General features: G+C 45.6%; 1 protein-coding gene across 1 annotated transcript in view; it reads right to left on the reverse strand.

Annotated features, from left to right (window-relative positions):
• The window catches only part of PNPLA7 (patatin like phospholipase domain containing 7), a 124412-nt gene that overhangs the window by 83147 nt on the left and 17616 nt on the right, over nucleotides 1-23649 (reverse strand). The window contains exons 11-19 of the mRNA XM_034067558.1: nucleotides 22106-22186; nucleotides 21241-21385; nucleotides 20620-20712; nucleotides 15198-15298; nucleotides 14639-14785; nucleotides 10272-10349; nucleotides 9232-9437; nucleotides 3917-4048; nucleotides 2501-2624 (exon numbers count right to left, since the gene is read on the reverse strand). Coding sequence (XP_033923449.1) covers nucleotides 2501-2624; nucleotides 3917-4048; nucleotides 9232-9437; nucleotides 10272-10349; nucleotides 14639-14785; nucleotides 15198-15298; nucleotides 20620-20712; nucleotides 21241-21385; nucleotides 22106-22186 — 1107 coding nt within the window. The remainder of the gene's footprint in view (nucleotides 1-2500; nucleotides 2625-3916; nucleotides 4049-9231; nucleotides 9438-10271; nucleotides 10350-14638; nucleotides 14786-15197; nucleotides 15299-20619; nucleotides 20713-21240; nucleotides 21386-22105; nucleotides 22187-23649) is intronic.

Genomic DNA, 23649 nt, shown 5'->3' on the forward strand with positions numbered 1-23649 from the left:
AACTGCTCATTTCATTCCCTGCAAGCACCTTGAACCATCCAATTGCTTCAATTTCAGGGAAAAACCCCAACCTTGCAGCAGACTTTTAAAGGCTGTAACAAGTCGTGCAGAAGGGGACAAACAAATCTATATAAAAGGAAAAGTGTCATTTTAGCAATGCCCTCCACAAAGCACGGCCACCTTCATCCTGGCAATCTTCACAAATCCTCCCCCATGTTTGCAAAAGACAGCCAGAGCATCAGGATTCGTTCAACAAATGGCAGCATGAGTCAGTGGGCCTGGAGCTGTGGGCAGGAAGGAGTCAATGACGTCCAAGGAGTCACAAAAGTCTTCAAAGTGATTCATGTCATAACATGGAATGGTTTGGGTTGAAGGGACCTTAAAGCTCCTCCAGCTCCAACCCCTGCCACGGGCAGGGACACCTTCCACTGGAGCAGCTTGCTCCAAGCCCTGTGTCCAACCTGGCCTTGAACACTGCCAGGGATGGGGCAGCCACAGCTTCTCTGGGCACCCTGTGCCAGTGCCTCAGCACCCTCACAGGGAAGAGCTTCTGCCTAAGAGCTCATCTCAGTCTCCCCTCGGGCAGGTTCAAACCATTCCCCTCGGCCTGTCCCTCCAGGCCCTTGTCCAAAGCCCCTCTCCAAATACGGATCCAGAAAAGTGACTTATACTTTAAACATCAACTCTATGGGTGTTTCTGTACCCATGCTCAGGGACTTACCAGTAAAGACAGCATTGTCACAGCCAACACATCCCAGTCCATCCACCCAAACAACCTGCATTTCCTAAGAGGTGCAGTGCCAAAACCTGTTCAAGTGCTTGTACAGGGAGGTAGAGTTCAGAGCCTGCACTCCACAGTCAGTCAGAACTGTTTTCAGAAGGTACAACGGCTCTGTTGTTTTAATGCAGGAGCTCTGCAAAACTCCAGAAGCTCGAGAGTGTTGCTGCAAACCACCACTGGTGAAAGGAAGCAGGGAAAAGAGCAGGAAAATGCTTGTATGTGACAAAACTGACAAACCCTTATTCACACACTAAAAGGCCTCATACCAGCAGGATTAGTCACAAAAGATCTCAGCTTTTGTTCCTGCCAAACCATGTCATTTTACCTTTTATGAGGTACCTGAAGAGATAGCCCAAAAAAGAACAAACTAAATTTGTGACTGCTCCAGCACACTCAAGAACAGTCCTGCTTCTCCAAGGACATCCCAAGCCCACAGAACTCCTCAGCCAGAAGCAACACTCATCTTGAGAAGATATCCTTAAGCTGTGGTTGCCCATCCCAGGCAGTGCTCAAGGCCAGGTTGGACACAGGGGCTTGGAGCAAGCTGCTCCAGTGGAAGGGGTCCCTGCCCATGGCAGGGGTTGGAACTGGAGGAGCTTTAAGGTCCCTTCCAACACAAACCAGGCTGGGACTCTATGTCAAGTCAGCTCCCAGTCTCCCAGAGCACGTGGGATCTCTGTCACAAACCCTGTACAACACAGATCCTGGTATGTGGGTCACCAGGAGACACCAGGAGGTCTCACATTGCTGGCACTGTGCTCCTGCTCCTGCTCACAGGGCTCACAGGAGAGAGGCCTAGCAGCAGGAGAGAACCTCTTCTCCAGGTAATGCTCAACTGCTGGATCATGCCCCTTTCAAAGCCCACCACCTTTTGCAATCAGCACAACCTTGCATCAGCTCTCTAGAGGGAAACACCCTCATACAGCTCCTTCCTCTTCTGCTTGATCTCTATAAACAATAACTCCTTCCCATAGGATGAATACCAGCTATTGTGTTTCCTTTATTCAGAGGCAGGCTCATTCTGGCTATAACAGTTACATAGGAAATATTTAGTTTTCAGCTTAGAAAGCAGAATAGGGCCTGAACAACAATATCAGGCCTTCAAAAAGCCTCCAATATTAAACACAGAAATCAAGCAAGCCATGCATACTGACAATGTAGGACCCCTACTCCAGTTGTGAACTAGGCCTGAGAAACAACAAATAAACATAGAGAACTTAAACATGGATAAATGCTACAACTTTGAAATCAAAAGTTGCTTTAACTTCTAATAAATACACATTCCCTGGACAACCTGATGCAGCTCTGAAGTTATCTCTGAGAAGCTGGACTAGACACTTCCAGGCTGCCCCAGCCAGAATGAATCTTTCCTTGACTGAATTTATTCAAGTCACCATTTAGTGCATATTCCTGCAATTCTTGAACTATTCCCCCAGGCTGTGCTCCTCTCAGTATGAAAAAAGAGTAACCCATACCACAGAATAGCACCGGGCAGGGCTTTTTGGTTGGGTTGTAGCTTTTTATTTGTTTACTTTCTTTTGAAACCAAGCCTAATAGTCCCATTCATGTATTAGTATATAAAGTTTCCAAGAAGAAGGGATTTTCCATCTTTCCAGCAGGTGAAAGCCCTTCACTAAGATTAACAGCTGATCAGAGCAAGATTTTGGTGGTTTTAGGGTCTTTCACAGGCAAACAATTCATTCAGAAACATGCTCTTACCACCCCAATGAGGTCTCCTCGGCCGTATTCACCCGTCAGGTGCTTTTTGCCATCATCCACCCGAATGACTGAGCGAAGGCGACCATTCAACACAATGTATGTGCAGTCTGACTTGTCTCCCTGCCTGCAGACAGAATAACCAGGAACAAGCATCAGTGAAGCAGCTCTGCTCAGCAAATGCATCAAGAGTCTTCAAAAGCTGATCAGCTTTCCCTGGCTGGCTTAGAGGACATAGGAACACATTTGTTCCTATTTAGTTAACAGATAAACACAACAAGTAAACAAGAAACCAAGCAGGTACCTGTTAAAAGGTGATAGGATAAAGGGGAATGAGTTCAGTTTTGAAGGCAGGAGATTTGGATTAGATCTTAGGCAGAAGTTGTTTCCTGTGAGGGTGCTGAGGCGCTGGCACAGGGTGCCCAGAGAAGCTGTGGCTGCCCCATCCCTGGCAGTGTTCAAGTTCAGGTTGGACACAGGGGCTTGGAGCAAGCTGCTCCAGTGGAAGGGGTCCCTGCCTGTGGCAGGGGTTGGAGCTGGAGGAGCTTTAAGGTCCCTTCCTACACAAACCTGGCTGGAATTCTATGCTTTGATGCACAAAGTAATCCAAAACTTTCTTTGGCATTGGTGCTGCAGGTGTAGTTATGAAAATGAAAACTACTGATTCTATAGAACATGCATTAAATTAGACCTTTATTCTCTCAACACTTCAGCAACTATATAATTGCTCAAATGCATTGTAATACAAAAATCCATAAATTAAGTTTTCCCAAGGATAACTTTTGCCCCTTAAACATAACATGTAGTGCCTATTTTCAATTTATTTTGAATAAGCCTAATTGTATTACCTTTGAGTTTTGTTGTTTAATTTGCAAAGGCTGAGAAACTATTTGAGCAAAAGATGTTTGTGCCCTTAACAATACAGAAGCTACCACCAGACCATATGACCATCTATCTCTTAATCACAGACTGGTTTCTGTTGGAAGGGACCTTAAAGCTCCTCCAGCTCCAAGCCCTGCCATGGGCAGGGACACCTTCCACTGGAGAAGCTTGCTCCAAGCCCCTGTGTCCAACCTGGCCTTGAACACTGCCAGGGATGGGGCAGCCACAGCTTCTCTGGGCACCCTGTGCCAGGGCCTCTCAGTTTAAGTCACTTTAAAAGCTTGCTGAGGCTCATAAAGAAGAAGGAACAGTACGAAGGAATTTTAATTACATCTGGAGATAAGGGACTGAAGCAGTGTTGAAGGGTACTGCAGAAAGAAAATCATCTCAAAACAGGCTAACTGAAAAACCTGATGAACAGTCAATGAACACAGTCCAGGGACTTTCTTCTGCTATATATCACCAAGGGAGCAGAGCTCCTGAACTATGAGATCTGAAATACTCAACAGATAAGATACAATTCTGTCCACACCTCACCTGTAAACAGCTCGCCCAGCCTCAACCTCCATCCAGTCCAGGGCAAAGTCCATTTGCCTAACAAATGGGGACATCCTCTTCACCACAGTGTGGGCCACACCGAGAACCACACTTGGCTGCGACCGCATTATCCTGGAGGAGAAAACACAAGTGTTATTCAAGAACTTCCCTGAAACAGGAATCTGTACACACAGGCCCAATGTCCCAGTGCAACTTAAGACACTTACACAGGTGCTAATGCAGAAGTTCATACATCTCTGTATACACACACTCTGCTGCCCAACCACACTATATCAGTGACAACCTGACAAAGCACAGGGCTGGCCAGCCTTCTAACCCATCCAGATGGAATGCCACTCAAAGGCAGCACTGTCCAAGGAGCAGCAGGGTTGAGCTAGTAGGATGCCAACTAATCCTGCTCCCTGGCCCAATTCCCTTCCCTAAGAGAGCAGAGGGATGGAAGGAACCATTGAAGCACTTGTTTGAACCACCCTCCCAACCTCTCCCTTCTCCCAGGTCTCTTAGGACTCAGGAAATGTTCACACTGCTCAGAGGATGAGCTCTTTCTGCTGTTCTGCACCTCCCAGTCTCTCACACATGCATGTGCTCACTGGTCCCCCATGATTTTACGCAAGGTCAGAAATTTATTACAGGTACAGTGTGATGCTCTTGAAAACAAGAGACCAGCTTGATATTTCAGATGTTCCCTTTTCCCTGTTGCAAAGAGCACAGAGAATTGAAACACCTTCAGATCTTCACACACAGTCTTTTGAGTGATGCTTGAAAATCTCTACTAACGAAGACACCACACATGCCTGTCCCACACTGGAAAACTCCGAGAAGGTTCTGCCAGGGCTAACTGCAAACACCCTGACTGCCAGGAAATGGCTCCCACAGGCACCTGGTAACTGCTCAGGAATGGCTTATTTCTCATTCCTTTCAGACTGAAGATCAGTGAGTAAACACCCCCATTGCTACTGAAGCACTACTCCACAGGAGTGGACAGATCACACACATCTTGAGCTGGGGTACTTGTGACGACATCTTATCTTTTCTGTTCCTGAGCAGCATCAAGAACAACTGACAGCAGACTACCAAAACTCAGTTATCTCATAACAGACAGCACGATTCACAGAGGAGCAGGTACGTGCACACGGAGCTGGTATGTGACGTGCACACACGGAGAGAGGTGAGGGAGCTACAGTAAAGCCACACATGGACTGAAACAAAGAGGAAAAATGGTAACTACATGGTATGTTTTCTGCATCAGAGTTCCCTTTACAGTGAAAGATAGTGGCCTGCCATAATAAAATCTAGTTAGGAGACCAAACACAGCCAGGTTGGATGGGGCTTGGAGCAAGCTGCTCCAGTGGAAGGTGTCCCTGCCCGTGGCAGGGGTTGGAACTGGAGCAGCTTTAAGGGGACCTTAAACCCAAACCAGTCTGGGATTCTATGATTACTCTGCCTAGGTGGGAGCTCTCACTAAGCACCAACCATGTGAGCTTTGTATCTAACCTTGCACCCTTATGAACAGAGGACAGCAATTTGTCGGAGCAATCCCAGGCACAGCTGCAGGTTGGGCAGAGAGGAGATTCAGAGCAGCCCTGTAGAGAAGGACTTGGGGGTGTTGGTCGATGAGAAAATGAACATGAGCTGGCTTCAGTGTGTCCTTACAGCCCAGAAAGCAACTGTGTCCTGGGCTGCATCAAAAGAAGCATGACCAGCAGGTCAAAGGAGGTGATCCTGCCCCTCTACTCTGCTCTTGTGAGACCTCACTTGGAGCACTGTGTGCAGTTCTGGTGTCCTCAACATATAAAGGACATGGAACTGTTGGAACAAGTCCAGAGGAGGCCACGAGGATGATCAGGGGACTGGAGCACCTCCCATATGAAGACAGGCTGAGAAAGTTGGGGCTGTTCAGCCTGGAGAAGAGAAGCTGTGTGGAGACCTCAGAGCAGCGTTCCAGTATCTGAAGGGGGCCTATAGGGATGCTGGGGAGGGACTCTTCATTATGGACTGTAGTGATAGGACAAGGGGTGACAGGTTGAAACTTAAACAGGGGAAGTTTAGATTGGATGTAAGGAAGAAGTTCCTCACTGTAAGGGTGCTGAGGCACTGGAATGGGTTGCCCAGGGAGGTTGTGAATGCTCCATCCCTGGCAGTGTTCAAAGCCAGGTTGGACAGAGCCTTGGGTGCCATGGTTTAGTGTGAGTGTCCAACCCGTGGCAGGGGTTGGAACTGGATGATCTTAAGGTCCTTTCCAACCCTAACTATTCTATGATTCTATGACAGAAAGGCACGAAAGAAGCATTGTCTTTGCCCCACAACAGAAACACGGTTCCTAACCCTGGAACACAACAACAACAGGAGCTCTTTACTGCCTGGATGTAGCACAGAATCTGCCCTGAAGTTTCTAACCTGTCAGATCTCTCACTCCTTAGTCCTGTAGCTGCAGCAAGAGACCCAAGCTGACAGTGGATGTGGATCAAGTGCAGCGCACCGGATGCTGCAGGCAGCGTTCCTGCTACCTGTTCACCTTACCCAGTACCTCCTATTCCTACTTTTTGCCATAATGAAGCTTATTTTTCTTCAGCCCAAACCCCTGAAATAGAAACAGAAGAGATTCATCTGCATCTATCCCAGTTCCACATTGAGCACAACAAACTTACACCCCTGCACTGGTATGGGCTAGGAGGTGAATTAAACTGAACACCAGCTCCTCCATTCAGCATGGTTTAAAATCCATCCACCAAAAGGTCATGGAAAAGCAGACCAGTTTTTCTCTCCTGCCCTGAGGTTTCCATGTCCTGCACTCAGATACCTACAGACCACCCTGGATTTCAGAAGCTACTATTGTACGTGACAACTTGTTATCTTATGGAAACCTTACCACATGAACCTAACTTGGAGCAAAAGACAGCTGGAAGAATACCAGGAGAAGCACTGATAAACAGACAAGCCTAACCCCTCATCACACATAGAACACCCAGCCCAGCCCTATCCCCCTTCTTGGCTGATCCAAGAGTTAAATGAACTTCCTGAAAGCCCCTGACTGGTTTAGCTGACTGGTTTTACTCTACTTGCCTATTTATCACTCAAAGCCACCTCCCACACAGGCTGTTTGCTGTGATCAATAAAAGCCATTTACTCCTGTTCCTCCCTCAAGATACATATCTTAATACTTAATGCATTCAGAATGTAAACTACTAACAGGCTGCTTTTATCTCCATCTGGCATGCTCTGTTATTTCACTCTGTGCTGTAGAGCTTCTACAAGAGTATTAGCACAGAAGGTAAAGGCCCACCCTCATGCACAAGAAATGGAAAGCAGGGTTTTCCCCCATGTATCAGCCAGGTTCCCTTCCTCTCACTTGAGCATTTTCATGTTTGCTCTTCTGCTTCTAACATAGCTGGCAGTGGGAAAATTAAACCCCAAAGCTCTGTACTGAAGAAGCCTGTTTGTGAAGGAAATCTGAGGCTTCTTTATTAGAAAGCTCCCCAAATACAACAAGGGCTAAACTGGTGTCTGTGAAAGCTTGGGACTTAGGCAGATATTCTTGGGGATATGGATGCAATGTGATACTCAGCTTGGCTGGCAATAGCAAACACAAATCAAACAATTCCTGCTTCTCTGGCAAGTGCACATGGCTCAGACTCCAAACTGAGAGATTTACTGAAGTAGAAACATGAGTCCCTCATACTGCAGAACCTGAACATGTTCCCTCAGGAGAGCTGGTGACAGCTTGATTACACTGTTCCTCAAGAGACACCAACAGTTGCAGCGTAGGCACTGCACACTTAGTACATCACTCCAGCAAAACAGCAGAGCAGTTAAGGTATATACTGTATAATTAGGTGGTGTCACCCCTGTGCTTAAACCCTGCATTTACAGACAGTTATTCAGTCATGTTACTACCAAGTAAAAGGCTCCTGCCCAAAGTTGCAGTGAAAAGGACTGAATCTGTCGTCCAATATCCAACATGTAATTCTAAACCATGGGCTATTCCATTACTGTGCTTGTTGCCTAATGGCAACTATTGACCATGTTCTTTCTGCTTTGCCCTCACATTAAGAACTGAAAAAAACCCCTAATACAATGCTCCAGGCAGCTCAAAGAAACAGAGTAATGTATTTGACAAGAAAAGAAAGGAATTCGGGAGAATAATGGAGGCTCTTGTCAAACTTCTTGTCAATAAGGTAAGAGCCAAGAACCAGTCGTTCCTGGAAGGCTCTGAGCAAAGGACAAAGCCTGGTGCTGTAGAACTACGAGTACAGAATTTGGAACAAAAAGAGAAAGACAAAACTTACTTCTAATTTTATCAGCAAGTATTTTTATTCTCAGAGTTCTAAGCAAAAAAGAACAAACTTGCAGAAACTTCATGGTTCCCGAAGACTTTCTACAGTGACACTTTTAAATATGGGAACAGGAGATAGAAGTGATATAAAGTTTGGGAGTCAAGAGAACTTGTGAAGATGCAAAGCTGGAAGATCACATTGCTCCTAAAATGCAGAGAATTGGCAGCAAGCTTTTTGGTGGAGAAAAAGAAAGATCTGTAATAGTCCCAAAACAATGAAGAGCTGATACACTGATGGGTTTGAGATGACTGACTGGTAAGGGCTTAATCATAGAATCCCAGACTGGTTTGTGTTAGAAGGGACCTTAAAGCTCCTCCAGCTCCAACCCCTGCCACAGGCAGGGACCCCTTCCACTGGAGCAGCTGCTCCAAGCCCCTGTGTCCAACCTGGCCTTGAACACTGCCAGGGATGGGGCAGCCACAACTTCTCTGGGCACCCTGTGCCAGCACCTCAGCACCCTCCCAGGAAAGAACTTCTGCCTAAGAGCTCAGCTCAGTCTCCCCTCAGGCAGGTTCAAGCCATTCCCCTTGGCCTGTCCCTACAGAACCTTGTCCCAAGCCCCTCTCCAGCTTTCCTGCAGCTCCTTTAGGCACTGGAGCTGCTCTCAGGTCTCCCCTTCAGGAGCCTTCTCTTGTCCAGGCTGCCCCAGCCCAGCTCCCTCAGCCTGGCTCCAGAGCAGAGCTGCTCCAGCCCTCACAGCATCTCCATGACCTCCTCTGGCCTCGCTCCAACAGCTCCATGTCCCTCTTGTGCTGTTGCCCCAGAGCTGGTCCAGGACTGCGGGGGGGGTCTCCCCAGAGTGAAGCAGAGGAGAATCCCATCCCTCAACCTGCTGCTCATGCTCAGGGAATGCAGCCCAGCATGTAGTTGGTTTCTGGAATGTTCTCCATCCATTCCCAAAATCAATATATGATTTCAAAGAAAAAAGAAATCAATATATGTTTTCACATCAGAACTCACTCATAGAAATGGGACTTGGAGATGGAGAGGAAGCTGCAGTCTCGATTGGCCTTGATGGTGAAGATCAGTGGTTCCCCCGTCAGGACCGCGAGCTGCCCCACAAGCTCTCCTGGGTGGGTAATGAAAAGGCAGGTGTCCTCCTCTGAGTCTATCTTCCGTTGGTACACATGAAGCATCCCCGAAACCACAAAGCAAACATTAACATCCTGGAGAAAATAGAAGAAGAGCTCAATAAAATCCCCAATGATTCTAAAGCAATTATCACAGTGACAGCACTATCATGACCAATCTGTCTTCCACAAAGCTCCCTCTGGTTTTGAACAATTAGGTGATAAAATAAGACACAATAGTGAATTATTAAAAGCAGGTTATGAATATTTAAAACTAAGCAGCCACAATATTGACAAATGTGTTTCTCTTTGTATGGTTATGAAAAATGAAGGCTGCATCTGTGAGAACTCGAGGAATAACAACACAATTGCAAATGGAGATAACAGGGTAATCACAGCTGCATGGAGAGCAACATCCCAGGTCAGCTGAGCAGAACACAGGAGCTCTGGAACTGGAGGAGCCCCTCAGCTGCTTTGCAGAACTTGCTCTATTTGCACAGTGTTATTATAAAGGAATCTTGCTGTATCCTAAACAGAGTTTTCTATATTCAAATGACACAGAATTTCTATTGTATGGGGGGAAAAATACTGCAACTGAGAGCACTAAAAGCCTGCAGTATGAAGCATGGCAAAAGGCTTTCCTAAATCTGCAGCTCCTCCGGAAGGATAGAATGATGACATCCTGTACCTTTTCTGAAGGTACCTAATTGATGAACACAGACAGGCACCAGAGACTGGCTCTGGCTACACTGTTACTCACTGCACAGGAAGGCTACCAGCTGGGATTGCTTCACCTGGAGAAGAGAAGCCTTGGGTGGGGTCATGTGGAAATGTTTTATTGTCCATCAATGTGTATAAATACCTTATGATGGGGGTCAAAGATTAAGCCACACTTGGGTACTCTCTCCTCCCAAGGAGATGCTCACTCACCTGATCTCCCTGCCTTGACAGCACAGTCCCAGCAGTGACCTGGTGCAGCGTCACTTTGCCGTTCAACAGCGAAGGATCCTGGAGAGAAAGGGGATAGAGGGGACAATTTACTGGTCTGTGGTCATGTAAAGATCCAAGATGTGAGGAAACATCCAAAGAAAGCAAACAGAACAATTACTAAAGCCAATGTTATAAGTGCTTAAGTCTCTTTAAAAGATGGTGCATGATTATTATGCTTCTCTCCCCAACAGCCACTGCTTCCAGAATTAAAACCAGGTTTAATTCATTTCAATGATCAGACTTGGATTCCCAATGAGTTTGCATTTGCCAGTTGTGCTCCCGGGCTCTTTTAAGGATCTATAACAAAATGAGACCCCGATCAGCAGGTATGAAAATCATGAAACACAAAGTTACTTTCAAAGGAAGGTTCCCCAAAGTTATGAATCCTTGTGTCCATGCCCCTGCAGATTGCACAGGAGAGTGGGAATTTTACTCCTGACTGAAAGGCACACAGGAGGGAGGGTCTGTCTAAAAGCCTGCCCTTGGTTTGTACTTGAACCTAAACCCTCGCAACGGCAAGGAGCTGATCCAGTTAAGTGTCTCAGCTGATCAGAGATTCCTTTCCGGCTCCAAAACTGGTCACCATCACAATCCTAAGTGCAGAGGGACAACCAGCAGGCAGGAAGAGAATGTCTTCATCTCAAAGAACTGCCTATGCAATTTGATGTCCCACATGCAGTCAGCATCAAACCCTAATGCCTGAGGCTACCTTTGCTTTGGCAAATCTTCCACCCAAAGCAGCAAATCTTCAGAATCTCAACATTTTTGGCTTTAACCTGCCTGAGGGGAGACTGAGATGAGCTCTTAGGCAGAAGCTCTTCCCTGTGCTGAGCCGCTGGCACAGGGTGCCCAGAGAAGCTGTGGCTGCCCCATCCCTGGCAGTGTTCAAGGCCAGGTTGGACACAGGGGCTTGGAGCAAGCTGCTCCAGTGGAAGGGGTCCCTGCCCATGGCAGAGGGCTCGAACTGGAGGAGATTTAAAGTCCTTCCCAACCCAAGACACTCTGTGATTGTATGATTTTATTATCGTCATCCAAATGGGTAGGGGCAAAACCTCGGCTCAGTTACGTGACTCTTGCATTAAGTTAAGTCCAGGACTTCCCCACAGAGGCAGAACCACCACGAGCAAGAGCTGTGTGCACAGTGATACAGCTCAGCATAAGCCCCTCAGCAGAACCTGCCCATAGTCATGAACGTCACTGCAGCAGGGAACTATAGCAGAGACTTAAACACTTTACCATTGCCATTGCTCTGCAGGGTTTCCTCTATTCATTTTGGTTGGAAAAAATAGAGCAAGTGAAATAATCAGAATTACTCTTTCCACCTCCAGCTGATAAAAAGAACAGATCTTAATGAAAAAAACAGTTTTATTGAAAGCAATCTGTTTGATGGGAACGTGTCCAATGCAGGAAACCTGACAAGCACCTGTCAAAATATTGCAGTTCAGCGATATCAACTAATTCCTGTGATGGTTCTGCTATATTTATACATTTATGGTTGTAGGGAATTACCTACTCTTATAGGCAGAGCTCTAACTATGGAAGTGTCTCACAGTAAGGGAATACAGGCTCCCCAGTGAGCTCCGGTTACCAACAGCTTTCTCTGCTGCATTAGCTCCAACAAAAACTGTTGCAAGGATTTTCCTCATGTCTCAAGACTCCTGAAGGACTGAAGTACATTGCACACAAAGCTGTGCTCAGCACTGGAAAGCTTTAAGAGCAGCTGAGTCAAAAACCTGCCAGAAATGACTGAGCAATATTGGATTCTGCCTTGGGCATGAAAAGAGCCTGAAAGACCTCCAAGCAGACCTTGAAATCCTGTTTTCTGTGCTACTACAACCCTGAGTAAGCAATGAAGGAGGTTACAAATGAGATTACAGACATAGTCCATCCTATCTGGCACGCACTCTCTTGAATGGGCCAGACCAGCAACCCCAAATCCAGCAGTGCACAGTTACAGGGTTCGAGCTAACAACCTCCCACTGATCCCCTTCAGCCTCCTCCAGCCACTTGCTTTTAGGAAAAGAAATCAGCAGTACAACTGAACCCATTTCACAGCAAGTTTCCTTCTTGGTGCCACAAGCAGAGGTTTATGATGCAGAAGTGAAAGCACAAAACACTTCTAAACACTTGGCAAAAGCAGGAGTTAACTGGGACACACCATTGTTTTGCTGTAACTCAGGCAGAAGATATGCCCTGCAATATTAACTCTCATTCCTAACTGCAGCTAAAGCTGAAAACATGGGAAAGTTGTATGAGATTGAAAACCATTTGTGACAAGGATCCAAGGAATTCAAATTATTTAAAACAAAAGGAAAAATCTTAATCCTGAAGTCCAACACATAAAGGGCATTTGAAACAACACCACCTTCCTCCTACAGCAAATGATCCCCTCCACTCTTTCTTATAGTCTCATAAAAAACCCACCTAACCAGAAACCCCCACCCCATCTGACATCATAACATCAGGCTTTTATTCATACTGATGGGCTGCTCTGAAAAAATGACAACTTCGAATGCCTCCAACCAGCTAAGAAATAAAAGTTCTGAGCTGATGTTTTAAGAGAAGAGCTCACAGCATTCATTTTCTTCCCTTATGGAAGCAGTATTGGAAACAAACATTTCAAACTACAATAAGATTTTTCTTCCATTGCCTGGAGAAGGCTTGACTTTTGCTAGTCCTGCATAGAAAAACTAACACTGACCTTTAAATGAGACAAGGCTACATTCCATCCATTTCTTATTTGCCTGTAACAGACTGAGTTGCTACAACATCAAAGCCTGAAAAACCTCCCTTATTTTGTTATTCAGATCTCCTGCCTTATTTCATGATTACTTAGATCCTCATGCTACAGACACTGCCTATACCGGCACAGAGAAGCTGTGGCTGCCCCATCCCTGGCAGTATTCAAGGCCAGGTTGGACACAGGGGCTTGCAACAGGCTGCTCCAGTGGAAAGGGTCCCTGCCTGTGGCAGGGGTTGGAACTGGGTGAGCTTTAAGGTCCCTGCCAACCCAAACCAGTCTGGGATTCGATTATGCTGTTCCAAATTACTTTAATCTGTTCACTTGTCAATTACTGAGAAATTTATTCTAGATTGAAAAAATAAATCAGAAGTGCTGTAATTGGGAGCTTCAGTGACCTTGGAATTTTTGCTCATGATCCAAAAATCCAAAGAGGAAGACACCAGTTGTATATTGGATACAAACTTGTGTCACAGGCAGTGTGTGAGGCCAGTCCTGTCAGGAATAGGAGGCTGATCAGAACAGATGGAAGTATCTAGTCCTGCTTTATTCCATCTGCCATTCACATAATTGTAAAATAGTCTGTAACCTTTCATGAGCAGATAAGTGCCTGAGAAAAACCCCAAAACCTTACAATTATCCTAACAAGAGAGCTAATTCTGCAGGCCACAGACAGTACAGCACCCTCTGCCAAACCAGAGACTGCAGATCATGCATCTCAAGCCCCGCTGCTGGCAACTGAAGGATCACAACCAAGAACGGAAAGATGTAAGAGGAATAATTTGGAATGTTGAAATCCAAAAGTAAATGCTTTTAAGTTCTAGCAAGTGTTGTTCAGTGAGAGCTCTTGAAGCAGAGGATGAGGCTGAAGGAGCTCTGCCCAGGCCTCTGGCAGCATCACACCCTTCAGTTAGTGAAACACATGCTGAAAGAAAACCAGGATAGCTGGGAGTGATTGAGACACACATACTGTTTCCACAGATTGCCCTATTAGCTGCATGAACAGAGACACCTCTGTAGTGAAATGCAGCTGGAATCATAGGAATGATAAAAACCAACATTTTCATTCCTTCTTACAACAGAGAAGTGATAAACAGGGGCTCAGCTAACCAGTGACACCTGCAAGGGCACCAACGGGCATGGCACAGTCCCTCAGCTCTGAAATGCACTCACAGCCCTTGGCCAAACACAGCTTCAATTCCAAAATCCATCAAGGCACTCAGTGCTGTGCCAACAGATTAATGGATTCAGCCATCACCTTAATGCCTTTACATCACTTCTTCACACAGGACATGAGAGCATGAAATTACAAGGCAGCAGAAACTGCACATTTACTTCTTACACAGATAACTCTGTACATAGTGAGGAAAGATCTGTGCACTGCATTTCATAGGGTCTTTTCATGTCAGAATAATGCAGATTTATTGCAGTGCTGCTAATAACTTCAGACCAGAAAATAAACCACTCAGCCAGTCCCCAGTATACTAGGGAGACAATTTACTTCTTGGTGCTTAGCAGAATGAGATGAAAAGCAAAACCAAAGCCACTTCTTCCTGCAATCACTTACATCAAGTTTCATCAAGGTTGAAAGGTCTTTCTTTGCTGCTTCGACGATGGCATCAATATGTTTGGTGTTACAGACATCTTGCACAGCGCTATAATGGAAAACTGCTGAAGGAGCTTCTGCCACTGTCACAGACTTCTTCAGTATTGACTGCAAGAACAGGTACACAAGTATTGATTTAAAGATCAGAATTGGCACCTACCCAGCAAAAACTTGCCATATCATCTGTGTTCTCTACCCACAACTGGTGGCCTGCACTAAAAAAAAAAGCTAGGTTTTTAAAAGCAACAGCTTGCTAACTTCATTATCCTGGTATTTCTCTGCAAGGCTTGACACTCAAGTCAAACAAAGTTACTCATCACAGCTTGTGGAAGGGAGGAGTAAGAGAATTCTCAGAAACTGGGCAGCTGCCAGCTTGGTAGAACTAAAACCTGACCAAAATCACAGTTTGTACAGAGTTGCAGGGGCAGTGCTTTGAAGTATGAGATATTACTCGAAGAACAACGATGTGAGGAAGCACAATGCAAGCATGACACTGGGCTCTCCACAGGTCAGGACTTACCTTGCTCACGACTGGGCCGCTGGCCACATCCTCCAAGGCAAAGTGCACCCGGGCTCTTTCATATGCCATGTCCATGTCTGACTTTGCACCACTGGAGTTGTCTACAAGCAATACAAAAAACTTATTTGTAAGCACCTCTTATTACTGCATCTCAGAAAGTACAGAAAGGTGAGCAGCATTGTTTGCTTTTTCATTTCTGAAGCTGAGGATATACTAGAAAGTGGGATCCTCATATTCTTATTTACTTCCCAGCTCCTTTTGACCCAGAAAATCTGATGGGAGCTCTCAGTCTGCTCATCTGAGCTCATGTATGCAATACATCCCCAAATTACCACATCCACTCTGTTCAGAGTACAATCATGTTATGGGTTCAGCAGTAGCAGTCATTTTTTCTCCTTCTTGGTAGCTGGTGCAGTGCTGTGGTTTGACTTTCAGGCTGGGAACGGTTGCTGATAGCAAGTATGTTTTGAGTTACTGCTCAAATGTTTGGTTTGTCCAAGGCCTTTTCTGAGCCTCATGCTCTGCCAGGGAGGAGAGGAGGCCGGGAGGAAGGAGAGGCAGGACACCTGACCCAGGCTAGCCAAAGAGGTATTCCATACCATAGCACGTCATACCCAGGATGTAACCGGGAGTTACTCGGAAGGGCTGGAGCTCTGGGGGGATGGAGGAGGTATTGGTTGGTGCTCAGTCGGGCAGGGTGGGGTGAGTTATGGGTCGGTGGCTGGTGAGATGTTGTATTCTCTTCACTTGTTGTTTGCTTTATCATTATTATTTGTAGTAGTAGCAGCAGTAGTGATTTGTGTTATACCTTAGCTATTAAACTGTGCTTATCTCAACCCATTGGGGGCTACATTCTTTGGATTCTCCTTCCTAACTCTCCAGAAGTTGGGAGAGCAAGGGGGGAGAGTGAGTTAACGAGCTGTGCAGACTTGGTTTAAACCATGACAAATCATTACTTTGGGGCACACAAAACAGGGCCATTTGGATATGAAGATTATCAGGAAGAGGCAAATTCAAACAAATTCCTTATTGCTTTCAGGAAATAATTGTTATGAACCTTTCCTCCACCAAACCAAAGCACTTCTTTTGTAGCAAATATATAGCAAGAGCTTTCAGAGAGTATTATCATCAGTAACTTCTTAAAGCCTCTCCAAGGACATCATACCCTAAATGATCCCTTAAGTCATTTCAGCTCTTTTCTACAACTTGTCCACACTTTCATATGCTGAGAGATTCCTGAGCAATTCCCTTCCAGGCCTCACTTATTTAATCCATGAATCTGTCACTAACAACTTCTATTCCCTATTTCCCAAGTTTAATACATCTTAATTATATTAGCTCTTTGGCTGTCCCATCCACCTTCTAGGAACCTATCTGAGAGAATCAATAACACAGATATGTCTGGGAAATGCCTCCCATTTCATTACCTGTAAGAAGATGCCCATGATTCAGGCTGGTGATTCACAGAGGAGTTTAAGAATCATGCAGAGATTGCAGTTTCCTTTAATAAACCTATCATCCTTCCTATCACATTTCTATGCCTAATAGATCTGAAATCTATACTCAGAAAAGTTTAAATCTTTGCCCTTTCACCTTTTTCCTTCTGTTCCTCCATTGTTCTTATACTTTTGCTTTCTTAAATACAAACTGCTGCTCAAAAATAGGATGAGCCCTTAGAAAACACAACTGACCTTCCTGACCGTTGAATTTGTTACTGACTAAACTCTGACAGGGCTGAAACTTTTAACTCTGAATTCCTCCCCCACCCTACCTGAGAGGACAAACCTTTGCATGTAGAAAATCCATGTTTGCCACTGGGATCATAACATCATTTAAAGATCAGTCTCCAAAGAAGAAACCCAACAATTTGACCCAACAATTGTCATCAGCAAAACTTAACTTCCAAACCGTAAGACCAAAAACCAAAACCACCACCAAAACCAGCCAATCCCAATCCACAAACCAACACTGTTGATGCTGCTGAATTTTGTACACACTGTAACATTAAAGACCCTAAATTAGTTATAAACAACAACAACAACAAAAAAAAAAGAGCTGGAATAGTAGAAAAAGCAGCCTGGAACTCCATATGGGCTGATCTGACTGCCTGTCAATTCCACTGCCCCACAAATCACAGGGTCAGCAGAATTACTAAGCCCAAATACACCAAGTGCATTTGAAATTGAAACACACACTTTTCAGGTTAAACCTAAACAATCTGATGATGGGTGGGCATGGAGACATGAAAAGCATCCTCCACAGCTCTATGTAGTGAAAAATCAAGAGAGGAGAAAGAGGAGGCATTCTAAGAATGAAAGCTTATGTCTACCAGACTTGTATTCAAAGAGAAACCTTCATCTCATTCGTAGGTACAAGCTTCCCACACAGTGATTAATTAAACTGTCTTGTTGCTCACATGGGAGTTAGAAAGGACACAGCAGAACAAGCTTCAACTAGAGGCACTGAGTCAAAAGAACAGAAGGCAGTGGGAAACTTGGGGGGGATGCAATCCTATTTGGTGACCATATACTGCTGGGATCCCACATAGTGCTGGCATGGAAGTCCCTGCAACAACACCGGCAGCTGACCCTGTCCCTGCAATGTTTCAGCTGCCTCCCTCCTCCCAAGCACTCACTCACTAAGCTACCAGTTTCTGAGACGGGGTCCTACACTCCTGCATCTGTGCTGCAGCGTTAGGGCCTCAGTGTTGAAGAAGGAAAAGCAGCTTCTCTTGACTCCTGATAAAAAAATCCCAACAAACAAACCAGGAAAAGGTAATTGCTATTTAACCTTAGACAAATTGAGTTCACTGAATCCCAGCACCATCAGGCTTGAAGGGACCTCTGGAGATCGGCCAGTCCAAACCCCTTGCCAAGGCAGGGCCACCCAGAACAGGTTACACAGGAATGTGGCCATGATGGGTTTGGGATGTCTCCAGAAAAGGACACTCCACAACCCCCTGGGCAGCCTGTGCCAGGGCTCTGCCACCCTCATTGTAAAGAAGTTCTTGCTCATGTTGACATGAAACTTGTTGTGATTTATTTTATGGCCATTGCTCCTCATCCTGTCACTGAGCACTACTGAAAAGAGTCTGGCACCATCCTCCCAGCACCCACCTTTGATATACTGATCTGCACTGATGGGATCCCCTCTCTGGCTGCTCTTCTCCAGACTAACCAGAAAGATGCTCCGGACCCCTGAGCATTCCTGTAGCCTCTGCTGGACCTTCTCCAGCAGCTCCTTGTATATCTTGTACTGGGAAGCCCAGCACTGGACACATTGCTCCAGATGTGGCTTCACCAGGGTTGGTAGAGGGGGAGGAATCACCTCCCTTGATCTGCTGCCACACTGCTCCTCATGCGCCCAAGGATCCTCTTGGCTCTCCTGGCTGCAAGGTCACACTGCCGGCTCATGGTCAACTTGTAAGTCCCCAGTACTCCCAGGTCCTTCTCAGCTGAACTTATGAACACTTACTTCCAGGAACAACAGAACTGGTGATGTTATCACATACAAAAGACCCCATCGTTTTATTTCTTTCATCTAATTCTTCTGTCCACCAGCCCAGATGCTCCACCTGACTTATTTACATTTTTCTCCCCTGAAGCTAAAGAGTGACTGTAACCTCAGAGCTGTGAAATGATCACCGAGGCAAATCATGATTACCCATTAGATATGCTCCTTCTGTCAGTAAAAGTTCATCTTCTCTCTCTGATAAACTATGTGTACTCTGGCATAACCCTTAAGACATGTAAAAGGAGAGAGGAAGGACAACTGGACATATTCACTGCAAAGTGTGCATGATCCTTCCACATAAATGCTTCAAAGAACACACATGGACTCTACCTTAAGTGTGACAGGGCTGCCTGTAGGCAGACCTCACTGAACTACTGCTTGTGCCTGGAGAAAGTGGCTCCATTCAGAGTTAGCAGTACTTAACTAACCACTGACTACAGTCTGCTCCTCCATTTTAGAATGCACAGTGCAAAACAACCCAACATGCGTGAACATAAAGCCAGGTCTTGCCTGGGTCGGTTTGGTATTTTCCCTTAATTGGTTTCTCTGGTTCAGAAATATGATCTACTTATCCCTAGCCAAAATCCTGCTTCCCTGTCACACCCATCCCTCTGGACAGTAACATGAAATGATGCTAAAATGTAACTGGGGCCTTGTACATCTGCACAGCACAAAGAGAAGAGGGACAGAATCAGCTCTCCATTACTAAAAATGAACAGATATCTTCCTGATATCTATTTAGATATCAGGAAGAAGCTGTTTCCCTGTGAGGGTGCTGAGGCGCTGGCACAGGGTGCCCAGAGAAGCTGTGGCTGCCCCATCCCTGGCAGTGTTCAAGGCCAGGTTGGACACAGGGGCTTGGAGCAAGCTGCTCCAGTGGAAGGGGTCCCTGCCCGTGGCAGGGGTTGGAACTGGATGAGCTTTAAGGTCCTTTCCAACACAAACCACTTGGTATTTCTACAACACCCATTTTTCTCCTCCCTACACACAACCAACTTAACTTGATAGCAGTCAATGTTAGAAGCTTTACAATGGGAAAGCCCTCAGCACTGACGGCTCCCTCAGCCCACCTTCCTCCTTGTCTCCATACTCTCTAAGCCGCACTCACAGTGTGTTCTGATCTCTTAAGCCATTTAACAGTCAACATAAGCAATACTTGTTATCTTCTAATGTATCCACAGGACCTTTACTTCACTGATTAAAAGACTGCTCTATTAAAAATATCTTCATAATAGCTCCAGTATCTAAGCATGACCTTAACTACCTCAAGATGGTTGGTTTGGTACTTAGCTAAGGAAAGACAGATGCCTTCCTCCTGTTATTCACCCAAGTAGTTGCATTTTCTCCACCCTGAACACAAAGCTAACCTAAACAGCTGGCTCAGAGAAGATGTCTAAGTGGAGATGACAGAAGTTCACCAAACTGAATACTGCAGCATCAAAACAGCTCATAAATGTCTCATCAGAGCATTCAGTGATAAGTCACCTTCATTACCCACTCAAAAAACATTCCTCTACAAGCAACAAATCCATGTGATGTGCTCTGTGGGACCATCAGCCAAGCAAGAATCATGTGTCATCTTTTGCACGAAAGATGACAGCATATTATCATAACTCACTGTTTCAGTTATATCAATTAATAAAGCTCTTAATTTTTGCAGGTGTCTTGGAAGACAAATCATTGTATGCTCCCCACTGCTAGCAAAGACAGCAAAGGAATGCTCTCTTAGATAATAATCCATTTGTGACTTCAGAAAATACATTTCTGATACATGATTTGGGAACAGCTCCACTGCAAGATGACTGTCCAACACAAAGAGGAAGAGTAGCCCAGTGCTCCAGAGAGCACATCAGCCCCACAGGATTAGATACATAACCCATTGCCCACAGCTTTGACAAGCACTACTTACTAGAAGTCTCTGAAGACCCTGCGTAGGGAGGTGATGAAAGGCTTCTTCTGAAAATATGCTCAGAGTTTTCTGTACCAGAAATCTTCAGTGGGTCTGAAATTCAGAAACAGAAGTTGCACAGATCTAAGCACAGGATAGTCCCTCAAGCAATAAATTTCCCTGACAGCAAGAACCTCTCACTGCCCACTTTGAAAACCCACTAAAGGCTGTGTTAAAGGCTTTGAAACTCCAGTGTTAAACATTGTCTAAACCTGCTTCCTGCTTTCCATTTAATTAAAAACTTTCAGGCTGAGAAGCAAAATTCAACTCAATCTACATTTGTAGGTTTAGGTTTCATCCTGACACTTCAACCTGGAAGCCTGCACATACCCAGCCATCCTGCCAGCATCTGAGTGCAGCATTTTCAGAGCCTCTCCTACAAAGTCAGTGTTAGGAGCCACTTTTTTTCCCCTCCTCCCTCAATATCATGAACACAGCAATAATTTCCTACAAAAGCAAAGGACAATCCAAAGACTTCAAACCTGAAACTGCAATCCCTAACTACTCTAATCAAATAAAGAACAACACAATGATTAAAGAACATCACAAAGGACAGTTACTACACACTTCCAGAGACATTACCTATTTCCAGTGCTTCCCCAGCTTTTTCCAGCTTCTCTTCACGATCCTCCTCTGATATATTAGACACTTGTCTCTTCACTGCTTTGCTTGAGCCTCCTCCAGCTGTGACACTTGTCACAGAGATGAGGGGGATTGCTTGGCTCTGCTGCAAGACAAAGTGCAAAGTAAACATAACCACCCCCTCTTACACCTTAAGCAGGACTGGAGCCTGTGCTGACCCCGGAGCCTTCACCCACTTGTGGCAGTCAAAGAAAGACTGCCAGGTATCTGCCATCTCCCTCAGCACTCAGAGGTGCATCCCATCACAGCCCATGCACAGTCCAGTTCACTTAAGTATTCCCTGACCTGATACTCTTCTCCCGAGACTACATCCTTCTTTGAAGTGTTGTAGGTAGAAGTGACTCGGTCTCATTAATGTCAGGACTGTTCAGTTACTGGCACACGGTGCCCAGAGAAGCTGTGGCTGCCCCATCCCTGGCAGTGTTCAAGGCCAGGTTGGACGCAGGGGCTTGGAGCAAGCTGCTCCAGTGGAAGGGATCCCTGCCCGTGGCAAGGGGTTGGAGCTGGATGAGCTCCCTTCCAACCCAAACCATTCTATGACTATTGACACATAGTCACATACGTGCACAGTGGGGCAGATACACCAGTGTGAACCAATGGACATCTTCAAAATTCTGAAATTTAAGCTTTCCTCCCATTCCCCAGACATCAGCATGGACAAGGATTTATGGGCTGCCTGTAACAAGGACCTTCTAGAGTATTCAATTAATATGCAACATTTGCTTTATGAGCTTCTGAAAGAAGGAAAACCTCCCCATGCCAAGATACAGACATGAAGAGCAAATAAAATGTACTCCAAACTCACACAGTTGAAGAGCTCTGTAGTTAGACCCAGGTAGTTGTGCAGTGCCAGGAATGTCACTCTTTGCAGCCTCACCATGATGATCTAGAAATGAAAAATCAAGAAGCAACAGAATGGATTTAGTGTTCTCCCACACTTGTTCTAGCATTTAAACAGTTGTGCATCGGAGTACTTGAAGGGACTTCTTAAGATACAGACTGTACCCTAAGCAGTTGATAAATTGAGGCAAAGACAAAGTGATTTACCAAAGACTTCACAATCATCTGCAGGTACAAATATCTAAACTCTTACACACAAACACCAAATTATGTTTTTTATTTTCTGTAAACGCTAATAACAAATGTGCCCTGAAATAAAAGCATTTCCTTCCATTACTCCAGCTGTCCCCATACAGAACCTGTTCTCCTGCTCTACAAGCACTACACTCACATAAGCCACCACTGACACCTGACCATCCCCTGCCCTGCAGCTTATTCCCAACCTTAAGCCATCCCCTCTTGTATCTGTTCACATGGAGCAAATTAAACTGGCATAATGATCTGTTCTCCTCTACCATCAGTATTAGAAGGTTCATGTGCCACTCAAATAATGCAGGTACCAGGACAAAAAACACAGAAGTGTGAGTAAAACAAAAGGACAGACCTGAATGACCACTGCCCTGCAGGACAACACTGCAAACCCTCCAGACTTAGATCCTGAGTACATAGGTCCCTGTGGAGGCTTCCACATGCAGGATCACAGAACTGTTTGTGTTGGAAAGGACCTTAAAGCTCCTCCAGCTCCAACCCCTGCCACAGGCAGGGACCCCTTCCACTAGAGCAGCTTGCTCCAAGCCCCTGTGTCCAACCTGGCCTTGAACACTGCCAGGGATGCGGCAGCCACAGCTTCTCTGGGCACCCTGTGCCAGCGCCTCAGCACCCTCACAGGGAAGAGCTTCTGCCTAAGAGCTCATCTCAGCCTCCCCTCTTTATCTAGTATCTAATCTAAATCTCCCTCTCTTATAATCAAGAGACAGACTTGCAGGGCTCACCTGGGAACTGCCTAAACAAAGCAAGGGACAGTGAACTTAAAACCAACACAAAGCGCAGCCCTTTCCTCAGGTGCTGACAATTCCTTCTCAGGTGGACATTCACATCAGTCTGAATTCTGTGAATTTTACAAAGCATCAACCCCCAGCAAACAGCTTCTAACAGTACATTGGTCCTTTCTCAAAATATGGAACAGTCTCTTCCATACTCTAAGCCATTTTGAAGCATAACCATGAAGCAGAGCCCAAGCCAGCATGTTCTACTCCATCAGAACCAACAAGCTTATAGGCAGGTCAGGCTGATTTGAGAAGCTATCACATGCAGAAACCAATTCAGTATGTGTGTGTACGTGTAACACTAACACATCTGCATTATTTCTTCCTGGACATGATTAACACTGAGATCATGAAGTCTAGGGCTCCAAGAGCAAGGGAAGCAGCAGAACTAGTCCAAATCTTGACAAGAAGCTCTATGGAACAGTTCCATACCTGCACAAGCATGAGAAGCTTGCTGAACTCC

This window comes from Melopsittacus undulatus, chromosome 11 (assembly GCF_012275295.1).
Source record: "Melopsittacus undulatus isolate bMelUnd1 chromosome 11, bMelUnd1.mat.Z, whole genome shotgun sequence".
In the NCBI taxonomy this organism is placed as follows: Eukaryota; Metazoa; Chordata; class Aves; order Psittaciformes; family Psittaculidae; genus Melopsittacus; species Melopsittacus undulatus.